The sequence below is a fragment of the Equus przewalskii genome, chromosome 8 (genome assembly GCF_037783145.1).
Source record: "Equus przewalskii isolate Varuska chromosome 8, EquPr2, whole genome shotgun sequence".
In the NCBI taxonomy this organism is placed as follows: Eukaryota; Metazoa; Chordata; class Mammalia; order Perissodactyla; family Equidae; genus Equus; species Equus przewalskii.
In genome coordinates, this window is record NC_091838.1 from 53,991,722 (window position 1) to 54,007,913 (window position 16,192).

The 16,192-nt window shown below is 36.7% G+C and overlaps 1 protein-coding gene across 3 annotated transcripts in view; it reads right to left on the reverse strand.

The window, feature by feature from the left end:
• The window catches only part of RSPO2 (R-spondin 2), a 148,497-nt gene that overhangs the window by 48,835 nt on the left and 83,470 nt on the right, over positions 1–16,192 (reverse strand). For all 3 annotated transcript variants that reach the window (XM_008535760.2, XM_008535759.2, XM_070630827.1), the window contains 2 exons: positions 3,434–3,577; positions 1,194–1,382 (listed from right to left, as the gene is read on the reverse strand). In XM_008535760.2, the coding sequence (XP_008533982.1) occupies positions 1,194–1,382; positions 3,434–3,577 (333 nt within the window). The remainder of the gene's footprint in view (positions 1–1,193; positions 1,383–3,433; positions 3,578–16,192) is intronic.

Here is a 16,192-nt window from a genome sequence, read left to right on the forward strand (position 1 = left end):
TGAAAAGCAGACCCAAAAAAACTTTGTTTCAAAGACCCAGCAAAAAAAAAAAAGCAAAACTAATTCAAGAGGAAAAGCTGCCTTCCTAATAGTAGCATCTGAATCTGGATCTAACAGTTCTCAAAGGCTGACTGGAGTCTTCAAGTCTTAAAAGTTTTGTCTTCCTCCACGCATCACAGACATTCTCTATGAGGCAGCATAATACAGATATAAACCCATTTTAAGCAGATATATATTGTCTTTCTGGGCTCTAGCCACAAAGCTGGAAAGCTATGCACCAACAGCAAGAATGAGGCAAACAAAAGTGTTGATTATTTCATAGGGCAATTTTCCACACGCAACTTTCTCTTTCGCTTTTCTATTTGGTGCGCTAGATAAATCCCAACTTCATCTCTGGCAATTTAGCATCCGCTAGTGATAAAATAAATGGTAACAAGCGATTAAGCTTTAAGAACCACAGTGACAGCGCTAAGCAGTGCATTTCGACATACTGACTCAGCCTTAACCAGCACCTGAGCTATGTACGCTTCTCCTAATTTGTAATTTGTAAATGGGCCTAATCCTGTTATTACAGAATAATTACTGCAAATCAGCACAATTACTACAAAGACATGAATAAACACACACATACCAGTAGCTGTTTTCTACAAATTATTATCAAAACAAAGAGAACCGGGTAATTGTGGTAACATTAAGACAACATTTACTCTTCCCAGTGTTTGGGCAAGTTTATTTTAAGTTGTCATCTTCAACTAGTAACGATACAGATGATTTTACAGATTCCATAAACCTTTCTAATCTAAACTCTTCTCAACCGAAAGTTGGCGCTTCCCTCAGAGCAACATCTGCAAAGGCCTGATTTCACAAGAACCGCTTTTATAGTACATTAGCAAAAAAAAAAATCCGGCACACACACAATGCGTTTAGAAATCTCATTTTAGAAAGCTCATTTTGTAATGTACTCTTCTAAATTATTTTCAAGGTATCATGAAAGTAAATGAAACATTCACTTTATATTCTTCACAATTTAAGCATTCATCCCTAAGTAAGTACAATGTGGAACTTTACTCTCTCACCAATGTTATTATCAAGTTTCCTTTGTGGATAAATACTCCCTATTGGGAGGGAAGGTGGTTTAGGAGGAGGAGAATTCAGACAACACCCAGCCCACGATAGTGATTATTCAAACTCACCTCCTGGACAATGCCTCATGGCCATCTTACATCTTCTGGACTCAGCGATGGTTGGACATGGTATCGTGTCTTTTGCAGGCTTTTTAACTATTTGCCGTGTTCTGGTTTCCAGACCCCATTTAAATCCACATGTGCGATTATTTCTGCTACAAGTTCCCCATTCACTCCAATGACCAACTTCACATCCTTCTAACAAAGATAAAAAAAAAAATACAATCACAGATAACAATTTGACATCCACTTGCTCCACTGTCATCCAATTTATACAGCAGTGTTTCTCCACTCCCCTTACCTTCAGACACCAAAAATTAAGTTGTACAGCCCACAAAGACCTATATTTGCCTTTCAGGAACTTTAATTCTTTGGGCCATAGGGTTACTTCCATCTACAACAAACAATTGTCAAGTAAGTAATTTAAAAACTATTACTTTCTATTTGTCTTAGTTCATTTTTTGAAGGGATGCTACTGGTCCATTCTAAAGACACTGAAATACATAACCTTTAAAGATTCAACAGCTAAAACCTATGGTAGAAGATTATTTTCATACCATGACAGAAGACAAAATTTTACAGGTTAATTCTGAATGCCCCCACTGAAATTCAGGAGTGTGTTAGTTTTATTCTGGAAGTAAGTACTTCGTGAACAGGATAGGGAGTTTGTTCCCCGTTTTCTGATTATCTCAATTCTTTCAATAGGAAACCACAGTATTTCTTATTCCCTAAATTGGTGCTATACATTATCATAGTTTGAAAAGTAAACAAACTGGTCAGGTATTTGAAAATGGGTGTTTTTCCTAGATTTATAAAGACTTTTAGCATTCCCTTTTGTAAGTTCATATAATGGAAAAGTAGGCTACCCTTCAACCCCCTTGTGGGGGGGTGGGTGCAGCATGGAGGGAATAAAAGAATAAAAATATGCAAAGCTAAACATCTTCATCAAATTCACCATTAAAAAGCCCCTTCACACTAGCAGATGAGGACCCAGGCCCAGAGTGCACACACAATCAATATTTTAGCATTCCAGATCTCTGCAGGCTTCATGGTTACTCTTAGATTTTTCAAAGCTATTTAAGATTTTTATTAAGGGGAATGCATAGAACTCTATTTGTAATTTGTTTATATTTAAGGGTTTCATAAGCGTTTCCACTGAACATTTGCAATGGGTGTGGGTTCTGCCTCTCAAAAGCAAATTCAACATTCTGAATATGATCTTCCAGTGACTTTATTTTTTTAATAATGTCACCTGCATGAAAGTATTAACTCACATGTAAATAGGAGCATAAGTACACATTTCTTCAAAAACCTCTGAATTAAATGTGTTCTCTGCAAGCTTTCAAATATATAATTACTTCAGCAATATTTCTGCAGGAAAAAAGTTCAATTTTCTTTTAAATCTCCATTTTAAGGAGATAGAAAGTTTCATTTATAATACATAGCTCTGTTGTACATCATATCAGATGTATAACATGTCAAATGCAATTCAGGGATCGGGGTGGGAGCAGTGAAGATGCCATTACACCTAAGATTAATTCAGACATTCGTCAAAATGTAAGTCCTGACATCTCTACCTTTTCATCAGTGGTATAAAAATACCAAAGTGTTTTTCAAACACTCAAAAAATGTAAAATTTATAAAATATGCACTCCTAATTATTATTCACAAACAGTAAATATGTATATGTTAAATCATGCATTCTAGATATCTAAATTTAATAAAAGTAAAATTGTTTTAAAGCACTTTGCAACATGCAGCCAATCATCAATAAGATATGTTTGGCACAAAAAATTTCTTTCCAATTGATTTTTTTAAACAAATGCCTAAGCAAGAATCTCTATAATTAATATACATAACAAAAGTGATAAGATAGTTAACCACATGGTACCGACTGAAAACTTTTTTCCTCAACAAAAATGTTTTTCTCTAACAGTAACTAATAATTTAAGATAATTTAGAAATGGATGTATTACACGGATAACAGAAACATCATCATCACCATCTAAAAAGTTTCACCTAGCAAACGTACGACTAGGAAATTTTGTAGCACGATGTAATGAGACTACTCAACATCATGATGCCTAAGAATTCAGAAAGTCAGCAAAGAACTTAAATAATTTTCAGTTCTAATTAACAACAAGAGAACCAATTTGTTTTTAGGTTGAATATATCCAGCATGTTTTCAAAAAACAGGTGAAAGTTCAAAAAAAAGTTGAAGTTTGAAAGCTACATGAAAAACTACTCACCCACACATTCCATGGTTTCATCTAATGGTGCAAAACCATCTGGACATTCATCAAAGCAACGGCCTCTATGCAAATAAAAGCCTACTTTGCACTTGGTACAAAAGTCTTTGCTAAAGCAAGAATCACAGTTTTCTATTCTGCATCCTAAAAACAATTTTAAAGAGAAAAAGAAAATTTCAGTCAAAGCAGCTTACTTGTTTTGCAAATAAAACTTTCACAAACTCACTGGTTAGTTCAATCGAAATTCAAGTGGTCAGAGAAATATGTGGTCAACTCATTTGTTTCCTAATATTAGCCATCTCATTCTAAATAACTCCTACTGCTTCCAACAGCTCACCACATCAATAGGCTAAGAAAAAAATTGCAGCCCAAGGCCCTGGGCAGCTTGAGACCCTTCCGAAATTTTTGCAACTCCAAATGGGATTAAAACAAAGAATTAAAAAGAAAAAGAAAATATCCCCACTACAAATTACATCACTGCTGGGACTGAAGTCTGTTCTGCCCTTCAAAAGACTTACAATGATAAACACAATGGGAATACTCCAACTAGTATCTTCTGCTTCAGGACAGAAAAATAAAATTCTGTTTAATACTAGCCAAGGCCAGCATTTACTAATCAGAAGGTATCATAACTCAGAAGGGTAGTTTTTAGGTCATTTTTTTGAAAACCTTCAATGTTCCAAAACCTTTACATGCATCTCCATTTAGTTTTCAGAATAATCCTACAAGATGGGCAGCAGTATCCCTATTTTTCAAATAAGGAATTTGAGACTAAGAGACATTGAGTCAAATAGCTAGTAGAGGCTGAGCTGGTTCTTAAAGCCCCCAAAACTAATTGCCTTCTAAATCTGTTCTCTTCTCTCTATAATGCACAAACTGAGTTTCGCTAGGAGCAGTTTGTGAAACAGAGTGCTGTCAGGTGTGCTAGGTCTGAGTTTGAATCCCAGCTCTGCGACTCTGGACAATGACATGCCTCTCTGAGCCTCTTTTTCCTTCAGTATAAAACAGGGATGTCGCTGACTTTACAAGGCTCTTGTGAGGATTTATAACAATACATATAAATCAACACTGCCCATAATAGGTAGTCTGCACAGAGAGGTAACAGTAGATTAGAAACATGCATTTTTCCCCTAAACCACACACATTACAATAAGGTGTAAAAAGATGCAATAGCTTAGAGGCTTGTATTCTAGGTCAGATTCCCTGGTAAGTCAGTAACATCTGTGTCAGAGATAATTGGCTTGCACAGGTGAAAATAAATTTACTCTACACTACTCTTTCCAGGAGAAAAAAGGAGAGAAGTTTGGAGGATTGGTTAATTGAAAGGTCAGGTTTTCAACACATTACAGTGCATTATTACTTGTAACAGGTTTAACTGATGGCAATTAACAGCATGTAAAGCTCTATGAAAACTCCATGGCATCACTTTCATTCAACAAGCCTCTGAGTGCCAGCACTGTATTTGGTGCTTCAATGATTCAGAAGAGCTTTAAAATTGATAGTTCTTGCAAGCAAAGAGATAATAGAAGAGAAAATGAAACCAAAACATGAAATCACTGAATATTAAAATTTTGCAAATTGAGCAAATAAAGCCAGAAAGTAGAATTTAAAGGCTAAAAAAATTGTTAAATAGATTACATTGTAAATAATAAGTTTCTAGACCTATAAAGAGAAAATGGTAACTCTTCACCTTTCAGCTTTGAATCTAAACAGAACTTCATATATTACATGACCACCATGAAACAGCTAAGTCAACCTCTAAAATGTTACCAAATTTACAGTTGGAAAGCCGACTAAGTGTGAGTGAAAGTCCATAGTCAAATTACACTATAGCTCTCTTGGGGGAGGATGGTGGGCACAGAAGAAGTTTATCACTCCATAAAAGGTTCATTTGTAGTCTTAAGACTATAAATGCTGTAAACCATATTTTAATAAAACACTGGTCTATAGCCGGTCAGTAGTTTCTTAATCATGGTCAAAATACATGGCTGTCATGTCCACAAATTGTGGGTTTTCTTGCTACATTTTTTTCAAAAGCAAGCAGCCCATCCTGTTAGCAGAATTATCTTCCAAGAAATAATGATAAACATTCCAGAGGATAAAACAGAACTAAAGGGTGAAGAGAACAAAGCATTTATATTTAAATTTAAAAAGACTACACACTCCATAAATCAGCTGTTATCTACAAGGTCTGATTTTTCTTTAAAACATAGCCTGCACCAATCAGCTTTTTGACAAAAAGTTATAGCAATAAGCATTTGGAAATAATTTTACAACATCCTTCGCTGATCTTTATTGTTACTTGTAGCTCTCTCTCCTCATTTCGTTCCATGCTCCTGATACCAGTTCACAGAACGTGGAATTTCTGAAATACCTAACATTCTCTGTAAAATCCCTTAGGACTTCTTCAGGCATAAATCCTGCTAGAAGAAAGCTTAATTATTTATCCTCAAATTTAAGAATAAAAATCTGATGCATTCAAATTGTAAAATACTACAACCACGAAAACCCATGAGGTGAATTATAAGCAATGACTGAGAATGAGCTCTAAGACTTATCATTATGTGAAAAAGGCAAGTCGCAGGATGTAGAGAATATGATGCAATAAAACTACATATGTACGTGTGTGGATATGAGCAGCTGAGAGAAGTTAGTTTGGGAAGGGGGGTGGTGGAATTTTGAAATGTTAAAAATTACGTATTTCTGAATCATATGAATCTTTTATAATTGTAATGCATTTATGTATTAAAAGTAAAATAGAAAGTTATTTCAATATACATTGGTGACCTACTTAAATTTACAGAAAATACCACTATATTAACATTCCAAAATAAACTCTTAACAGGCACAAAAGAGTAACAGAATATTCTATCCCAAATTTTTTCAGATTGGGTGCATGAAATTATACCCCTTATACGATAATGCTGAACCTGACTGAGCCTTCAAAATACACAATCATTTGGCCATCTCTTGCCAGCATCCTTTGTTTTCATCTGTTCAACAGTGCTTTCTCTTCGTTCAAATCATTAGGGGAAAAACCTAAACCTTTTTTATTCAATAGAGCATTCAAACAAATCTTTGATTGGTGCCAAGCCCTAACACCATCTGAAGCTCCTCTGACCTTCCTGATCTCAGCCACTCTTTGCTGCAACATAAAACCAACGCAGGCGGCCCGTAGGCTCAGCAGCCTGAACTGACACAACTCATCTAATCACAAACACCTGAGAACCGAATGCTTTTTCAAGCTGGCAACCGCAGAAACCACCTCCCCTGCAAATCTGCATCTTGACATGCTTTAGCATCTGAAAATCTTTCCTCACTGGCTCCAGGTCCATCCACAACCTCCTGCCTTGTTCAGCCACTTCTCCTGGAACTAACTCTTCTGCTTTGGAGAAAACCACTATCGGGTCGGCCCTCATAGTTCTATACCTTCCCCTTAGCCCTGGAGCTACTCTCCCAAAATTTTCTTAAGCTTGTTTTCTTTAAATAATTGGGATTCACATTAACTCTATTAACTCCTTTTTTATATAAAAGTAAAACATTCTCATTATAAATAAAAATTTAAAATAGAGCAGAAAGTTTAAAGGAAAATACACAAATACTCTTCCTCACCTGAATGGCACATCAGCCTACCACCCAGAAATAGCCACTGTATTCATTGTCCTGGAAAATCTGGATGTACATTTTATAAATAAACGAGTTTTAAAACACCAGTGGGATCATACAATAGATTGTTAAACCTTAGAAAACTTTAGACTGCATAAGAAAACAGGTGTATCAAAGTTTACAAAACATGGGTCTTTTCTATAAAACTCTGGGCTTTAAATCCTTATTCAGAAATATAAGACCCTGGTTTAGCCAACTTACATGCTTCTAAATTACAGTGCCTCCTCAAAACTGTAATCCACCAAATGAGAACTGCCAATATCGGTTTAAGAAAAATTACTGTCCAAGTGAAACTGTGTTCAAATGTGGTCTGACGAGGCTGTCATTTGGCAAGAGGGGCTTATTCTGGCCAAGAGACAGAAAAATAGACTGGATACCCATTCTCCTGCACTCCCATACTACCCATACAGGCTCCATTATAACATTTTTCAAATTATACTGTAGTTACCTTCAACAGCTCACTTCAAACATTCTCCAAAAATGGAGTATGTGCCAAGTATTGTGACAGATGCTGCAAACATAAAATTATAATACCCATTCCCTGTCCTAGAGGTGCAAAAGCCAAGGAGAGGGGGCTAAGTGGTACTCACAGGGTATTGCAACACAGCATAGTAGATATTAGAGGCAAGTGCTGGGTACATTAGAAGCAGAGAAGATAGATCCATTTCTGTTTTGCCATTACAGTGTTATTTTTTTCAATCTGTGAATCCTTTGTTTCTAACACAGTACTGGACACACGGAGTTTTAATGCTTGCCAAGTGAACTAACATGAACGCCATGTAAAAACTCAATTCCTTTATATTTAAAAACTCATTTGAATGCTAAGTATGAGATTGCTTGCACATGCACTGTAAATATAAAAAAACCATAGTGGCTGTAAAGGACTGCAAACTTTATTGGAGCAACGAATAGTCCAACACCTGAAAACAATTGTAATAGAGCATGTAAGTATTGAAGTGTGGCAGGTAATATGTGCTATGAAAGTTGGAACCTCAGCTGAGCAGGTTTTAGAGAGACAAAGGGAAGACAAGAGTCCTGGCAAGGGCGATTCTGTTCATAATAAGGCAATGGAGAAAATCCACATGGTGCATGACAGGCCCAACGAAGAGCGGTTTGAATGAACTGGAGGGTAGGTAGAGGGATGGTTACTCAGGTTTTCATTACTGTGGGTGAGGAATTTCACTTCTTATTCTACTTAGCTTCAAAAAAGGAGGTAAAATATAAATTATTTGTACTTGGGGGGTTTTAAGTAACAATGAAAATTAATAAAAATGAAGTTGGCTCCAGATTAGGGCTTGGTCTGACTAGTAGTGAGAAGTTCCCATAGATTCTTGAGCATGAGAGCAACATGACCAGGATGGTACCGAATTTGTTCCCTCATTTCAACAGATAAAAGCCCCTAGGGGCCAGGCCTCATGATGGACAGCTAGAGGCAGGGATGAAAAAGCAAGGTTCCTGTACTTCAGCATCTTTGGTTTACTAGAAGGAAAGGTACATAGGCAGGCAATGAGATACTAATAATGTAGCTACTCTGAAGTATACAGAATAAGTGGAGGAGTGCATATTTTGAGAAAACTAAGCTTCCCGAAAGAAGGAAGAAAGTGAAAGTAAGGAAAACGGCTGAGAGGCTCAACACCCTTAAGAGGTAATAGTCGTGAGAAAAGGAGCTAGGATGAATCAATAGAACGGACACTGGGTGGAGGAGAAGATGAAAAACAGAGAAGCCAAAGAACCGCCTCTTCCTACAGTGCCACACCTCTCTCAGGGACTTGGCACACTGCGAGTTAGTTTTGTTTATCTCCTCAGCAAAATCTTGATGACAAGAACCATCTCAATTGACTATCTCAGCATAGCCAATCATATAAACAAAAGAAATTTAAAACCTTAAAAGCAGAGAAAAGCCAACCTTTGTGAAACCCAACTGTGAAACTGTACCTCTATATATTACAATGAATTATTAGAGAAAGGGAAGCAATCAGTGAGGTAGAGAGGATCACAGACACACACTGAGGAATCCATTCTTGTTATTTCTTGATCATCAGGGCTGTGGGCTTCAGGCTGCCTTAGCACACCATGCGAATCTGACTGCTTATTTTTCCTCAAGTACCCTTTATTGTCAAAGCACCAGCATCTCCATTCAGAATGTGGCCGACACTGACACCCACTAGGGGCATTTAGTCTTCAGACTGCAGTTGCAAGGATCAAAGCGCATCAAGCCAACCCCTGGAAAATCCTAGCGGTTACTCTACTCAGTATATGCTAGAATTCGAATAGAAATTAAAGGGACAGGTTATTCAAAGACATTTGAAATCAGACTTTTAGCAATTTTTCACACAGAAAGTACTTGATTGTGCAACTTAATGAGGTTTCCTAAAATTGTTTAAATATTTTTTAGGTGTCTCTAACAACTTCAAATACTGCTGTTTAACATTCCTTCTCAAAACTTGCAATGGTTTATAAATACCCTTAAATAAAGTCTTTAAGCTTTACCTCACCAAAATCATGCATTTCTAACATGGACGTTTGCAGTAATCCCATTAGAGCAGGGACTATGAGAACTATGACCTAAAATCTAAAATTACATTTTTTGTGTAGCATAGTTTAGTTACACACAGCTCATTAGAAGCTTCATTATGTTGCAGCCTAAAGAAAATAAAGGACAGAATCAGAGGTTTCAGGAATCAATGTTTCATACTTACAACTGAACTATTTGAGTGATGACACAGAAAACCAGCATTACTAAGTTAATAGAAGATCCAGAGTAGAAGTCTGTGTAAAACCCATTGGAATGGGTTTAAGTCAAGATTGCCTTTATTATTTGGGAGAGTTAGCATAGGATGAAATTCAACTATGTCAAGGGCAGAATAGGAGACAGAACAACAGTCAAAGGCAGCAAATAAGAACTATGTTGTGAACATAGTGGCCTCTCAAATAATACAGTGGTTAGCAGATTTGAGGTTAGAATCTTGGCTTACTGTTATGTGACTGTGGGCAAGTCAGTAATGCTCACTTTGCCTCAGCACTCTCATCTATAAGGAAGAGGTAACATTGGTCCCTATCTCAGAGTTGTTGAGAGGATTCAGAGGCTTAATAAAGGCAAAGATTTTAGCACAGTATCAACTATGTAATTAGTGATTAAAGAATGTGAGCTATTATGAGTGTAAAAATTTACCAACTAGGACAGTCCAAGATGGCAGATGGAAGGGAGCGCAAGCAAGATACCAGGATACTCCACATGGAGTGCATATGGGTGTGTAGATTTATAATTAATGACTTTAATTAGTTATATATATATATGTATGTGTATATATATACATGTATATACGCACTACTCAAATAAAAGGCATTATCCAAAGACCACTATCTGTAATAAATATAGTGGCTTTACCTTTGTTTAGGTCATGCAGCTAAACAAACTGAACATAATCACTTATTAAGCACCTACATGGAAAGTCATCTACTTCAAACATTTGGAACCAAGATTTAGGAAAACAGATCTAAATGTAATTTTGACCTTAATAGGGGAAAATAACAACCTCTCTGTGCCCTACTCTCCTCACCATCAACAGGATGGGAAAATACCCAACCTACCTATATCAGATGATTGTTTGGAGTATCAAATTTAAGATGAGAACAAAAAAGAATAGGTGAAAGCTACCACACAAAAACTATCACTCCCTAGAGCCAAATAAGCCTACCCTTCAACAGACACTGCTTGAAATGTGCAGGACCGCTTTCTAAGCACCAGGAAGATGTTCAGTTTATGAAGTGCATTAAAAGTGGTCTATCATGGCCACTGGGCAGTGAACACAAGGATAGTAAAATCCTGGCCTCGGCAAAAACTTTAGTTCTCAAATAGCAATTAGGTAGGATGAATGGACTCCAACCAGAAATTTATACGTTGTTTTTCAGATAGAGATATGCCAAACTTCTATTATTCTTCTTCTGTTTCAACTTCTGAGGATATATACGCTGTCAGAAGTAATTTTTTTTTCTCCTAACTCATTTTAACTTAAAGTGTTACAATTCATCTAAAAAAATTAAAAGAAGGCGCTGGCCCTGTGGCCGAGTGGTTAAGTTCGTGCGCTCCGCTGCAGGCGGCCCAGTGTTTCGTTGGTTCGAATCCTGGGTGCGGTCTTGGCACTCACTGCTCATCAGGCCATGCTGAGGCAGCATCCCACATGCCACAACTAGAAGGACCCACAACGAAGAATATACAACTATGTACCAGGGGGGCTTTGGGGAGAAAAAGCAAAAAAAATAAAATCTTAAAAAAATAAAAAGAAAAACCCAAAACTCAAATTTGTGAAATATGTTGCTGGTAAACTTACTGTAATATCTAAATGCTTAAAAACGTTATCTGGCTCACTCACAGAAGAAAATCTGAAGAAACAGTGAGGCTTGTGTAAAATCATGTGGTCAAATAATGAGGAACTATAAAAATGTTGGCTTCATTCCCTGTATATTCAAGTGATGCATATTTGAAATCATTCTCAAAACAACTGAAATTAAAACATGAACACATTTGCTGGGAATACAAAGCTAGGTGTTTAAAGGGATTTTTTTTTTTCATTTAAAGGGGGTAAGAGAGGAGATAACTATCTCAAAATGAAATAGGAAAGGAATATGCTAACAATGAAAACAGTTTTAAAACCTATACACCAAATTAGTATCTCTTCTCACATTTTCAATTCCTGCCAGCACTAGACCTCTCACCTGGGTTACTCTTTGTGCTTTTCCTTTTTTGTAACTTGTCACCCTTTCATATTAAGGTGGAACTAGAGCAGTTTAATAAACTTCAGACCTGAGTCTTAGTTGAACTTTTCCAAATGTTGGAAATTGCCGCTCTCTCCATCCAACTAAACAGAAAAGCATACGTAAGCTAATATATGTTTTGCCTTCCACTCAACTTCCATCCAAGGAAAACAAGAAGAATTTCTTAATCCCATCACACTCCAAAGGGGCTAGAGGAGGAATCAGCAAACTTTTCCTAGAAAGGGCCAGATAGTAAATATTTTAGGTTTTGTGGACCATACGGTCTCTGTCTAAACTACTCAACTCTGTTACAGAACAAAAGCCCCAATAGACAACATGTAGATGATTAGGCATGGCTGTTTTCCAATAAAACTTTATTTATGAACACTGAAATTTGAAGTTAATATCATTTTTTGTGTATTGCAAACTATTGTTCTTCTTTTGATTTTTTTCCAACCACTTAAAATCTGAAAGCTATTCTCAGCTCAAAGTTCCCACAAAAAAAAGGTGGCAGGCCAGATTTTGCCCATGGGTCATAGTTTACTGACCCCTCGGCTAGAGAATGATTGAAATCCATGGAGTGCATTTAAAGAAAAAGGAAAAAAAGGATTTCACTTTTAAATTTCCAAATGGTAGCATTTGAGCATAGGGAGGCATAGTAGTATCTTATATACTCCATCTTATGTATACACTTACATATGCATAGTAATATATAAACACTTGTGCATAAGACAAACATCAAATGAACGTGAAGATGCTGAAATTTAGTTATCTCAACGTGGGAACACTTTTACTTCAGTGTTTTTCACACTATATTGATAAATCAAGAAAGATGACTCCTTATCATTTATTAATAGGTCAAAATTCCATTCTGTTTTAACAGGCTTTTAGTTTCTTGATTACATATGGCCTTGACTTATCAATGAAGGGGTTTGTTGGAGAGAAAGAAGGAAGAGAGAATAATTTTACAAAATAATGCATTTGAGCTGAACCTGCGTAACCCTTCTGCTTAGTCCTATGGTCTGATATCTTTACCCAACTCTATTTGTGAAGGTGCTTTGCCATGTCTGCCTACCTAGTTTGATGATAAAAGTAGAACCAGTTTCAGCCATGCCACGTAGTGGCAGCCAACTCGCAGGCTTGTCAGCGGACTTCTCAGAATTTCTGTTACCTGTGCTGTAAAGGGGGATAACACACTACCCCCCTCATAGGATTGCCAGGAGCAAATGAAAGGATGGATGTGAAAGCACTTTAAAAACTAAAGTGCTAAACAGATGCCTTACTTACACAAAGGAAGATGGAGCGCAAAGTAGCATATGCCTTTAAAATAGAATGATCCTGTCAAACTTGGTCTAAATTGAAATAATAGGCTCATTCAAGAGAGCTACCAAACCCACAAGAAAATTAAACATAATCTTGGGAAATAAGATTTCCTCTATTAAATAGCAGAACAGGCTTTCAACTTTCCAACCATTAGCATCATAATTAAAAAATATCTTTTGTAAAGAGTATTGAAAATTACATAGCCATGTTTGCAACAGAGAAGAAAATATTTATTCTAGCTCTTTGGATATCTATTTCATACAATTTGGCTTCCAGACGAAATAGGAAGAAAGAGTGCCCTTTGAGTTTTCTATAGAGAGTCGTGTAATACAAATTAAAGCAGGGTCTACCTTGCAACAAACAGTTACGGCATTGCTACCATGGACCAGCATATTAAACATCTACAGTGTGAGATGAATAACCATTACTGAGGTTGTGAATAGTATCTCTGATGTGGCCTACTTCTTAAATCCTTGATGGTTCAGCCATACTGGTGTTACAGATCACAGTGATCAAACTAAGATTGCTCTGCTGTTGCTACACGAGGACCACTGTGATCTTTCAAAAGCTCAAGTTAGTCATGTCATTTCCTTGCTTTAAAATCCTTCAGAATAAGCTCCAACTCTTGATTTTAAAACAAAAGGTCCTTCTTACAGACATATCCATCTAATTCCCTAGCCTCATTGCCATGTGCACCTTACACCCTCGCCAAGCTAAAGTTTCCTCAAAACTTCCCATGACCTCCCAGCACCCAGACACCTGTGACAACAAGTCTCTCACAGTTGTTACAATGTTCATAATAATCCCTCCATTAAATGGAGACCCCATGAAGAAAACAGAGCATGTCTTATTCTATTCTGTATTCACAGGGGCTAACCTGGGTGCTTGACGTGACAGATGATGATAGATGTATCTGCTGAATGACTAACAAATTTAACACTAAATTTCTATCAGTTTAGAATAAGCACCAAAACAGTGTCTACCTTGTATATTTTAATGTAATAGCATGATTTTGGTACAAACACTTTAGATTATAAAGAGCTCCATTTCCAAACTAGGTACCAATTTTTTGTATACTATATTGAAGCTGTTGTCTCATTTTTTCTCTAAGAAACAAAAAGTATACATATTCCTTAACTGAAAACCAAGTAAAGATGAGAGTTGGAGGGAGAGACTGAACATTGCAGAAACTAGACTTAAAATACTCATAAAGTCACAAAGAAATCAATATTAAAAAGGTAACTGCCAACAGCAGATATTACTCTCTTATTCAGTTTTTTATAGATAGACTCATAAGAGTTCTTAGAACCAGAAGGCTATTATTCCAGACTGTGTTATGTAATTGTGTAAGCTTGCAAAGCTAGTTACCGTCAGAGCTCAAATCAGAGCCCAGAGTTCCTTCCAATCCAGTGTGCTTTTAAAGATGTGATTTACCACTAATCAATTTCTCTTTTTAGAAGATAAAATCCAATGTCTTGAAATCCTTAATGGGATTTAAAACACTTAAACTGACCACTCATTTAACAAAAACCAGTCAAAGAAAGTTTTAGATTTTTCTAATACTCAGGTTTATAACTGTGCATAATAGTTTTATCTGTATCACATGGTGTATTTTTTGAGGAATAATGAAAAGAATATTCCATGGAGCATCTCAGACACTGAGGCCACCCTGCTACTGACTAATTGTGTGACTTTGGGGAAGTACTTCCTTGATAAGCTTCAATATTCAGAGGTGTTGGAAGTGGGGGAGGGAGAGGGGCAGAGAAGGAATAGAATCAATTAGGTCCACTCCAGATCTATGTGCATAATTTTTAATTAGTTTAGGGGGACTTCTGCATGCCTGACAGAGGCCTGGTAGGGCTGTGAACACACACACACTGGTTGATCAGTAAAAGTGTTTATCAGTTAAAAAAAAATCCTCTCCTTTAAGAACTGTTCGAAATAGGCTGTTATTACTTGCTTTCTTCAGCACAATGCAATAAACTACTAGCTTATCTTTATCTGAACTCTGTCCACAGAGTGAAGAGATTGGGCATAATGTGAACTATTTCATATTTAAATTAATAGATAAAAATTCCCTGATTATCCTCCTCCTCCTAAGACTAGCTCACTAAAAGAATATTCAAGATGTCGTAAGGGCTGTCACATGACAAATATTGGCCTACCAAGTTGCTCCACTGTACCACTACCTTCCTGGATAATCATATTTAGGATCTTATCAAGAAATTAGTTGCTTTAACCTTACATGATTTTTAAATTCTAAAAGTAGTTAAAAGGAATGTCTTCATTAAATGTAAAAATAGTTCCAATTTTTACCTTATCCGTTCCACAAAGTTATATAGCAATCCCTCTTTAGAACAAACTGAAAAGCATTCTAGGAAACATATAGTCCAGTAACAAAGGACATGAGGTGTCGACAGTCAGACACACGTTCTATTACCAAGTCTGCTGTGGACCAGTTGGTGACTTTGAACAAGCTATTGAACTTTCCTAGTTTACTTGCCTCTAATAGTCATGTATCTACTGCATAAGCTGTTGAAAGGATTTAGCCAAAAAGAAAGTGCTGTGTTCATCATTAGTCATAAGCACATGGAGTCTTTCACAGAAGAGCAGCTAGTATAACTGAGCTCTTCCTCTTGCTCTCAGAGATCCTGAGCCACCTGGGACATTTCAATCATTCAGTTCATATGGATTGAGCAACTATTAGATGTCAAAGCCCTTGACTGGCTGAACTTAGTCAATTAAACTGTGACCCCAGTGAGACCAAGCTTGGATACAATACCCTAAAACTAAAGCCAATTGACAAATGTTTTGTTTTATCTCAGTCATAGGTGCATCAAAACATAGTCAGCTCTCTTGCAGAGATGGGATTTCTTGAGAAGAAAGCATAAAATCAAGAGACTTAGCCCGTAATGACATCTCAACTGTCTTCTGATAAGGGGACAGCAGGGCCATCCTCATGGTCCCTCTAAGGAATTATTCCTTAACCATATCAAGTTATAGCCAGGTTATTAA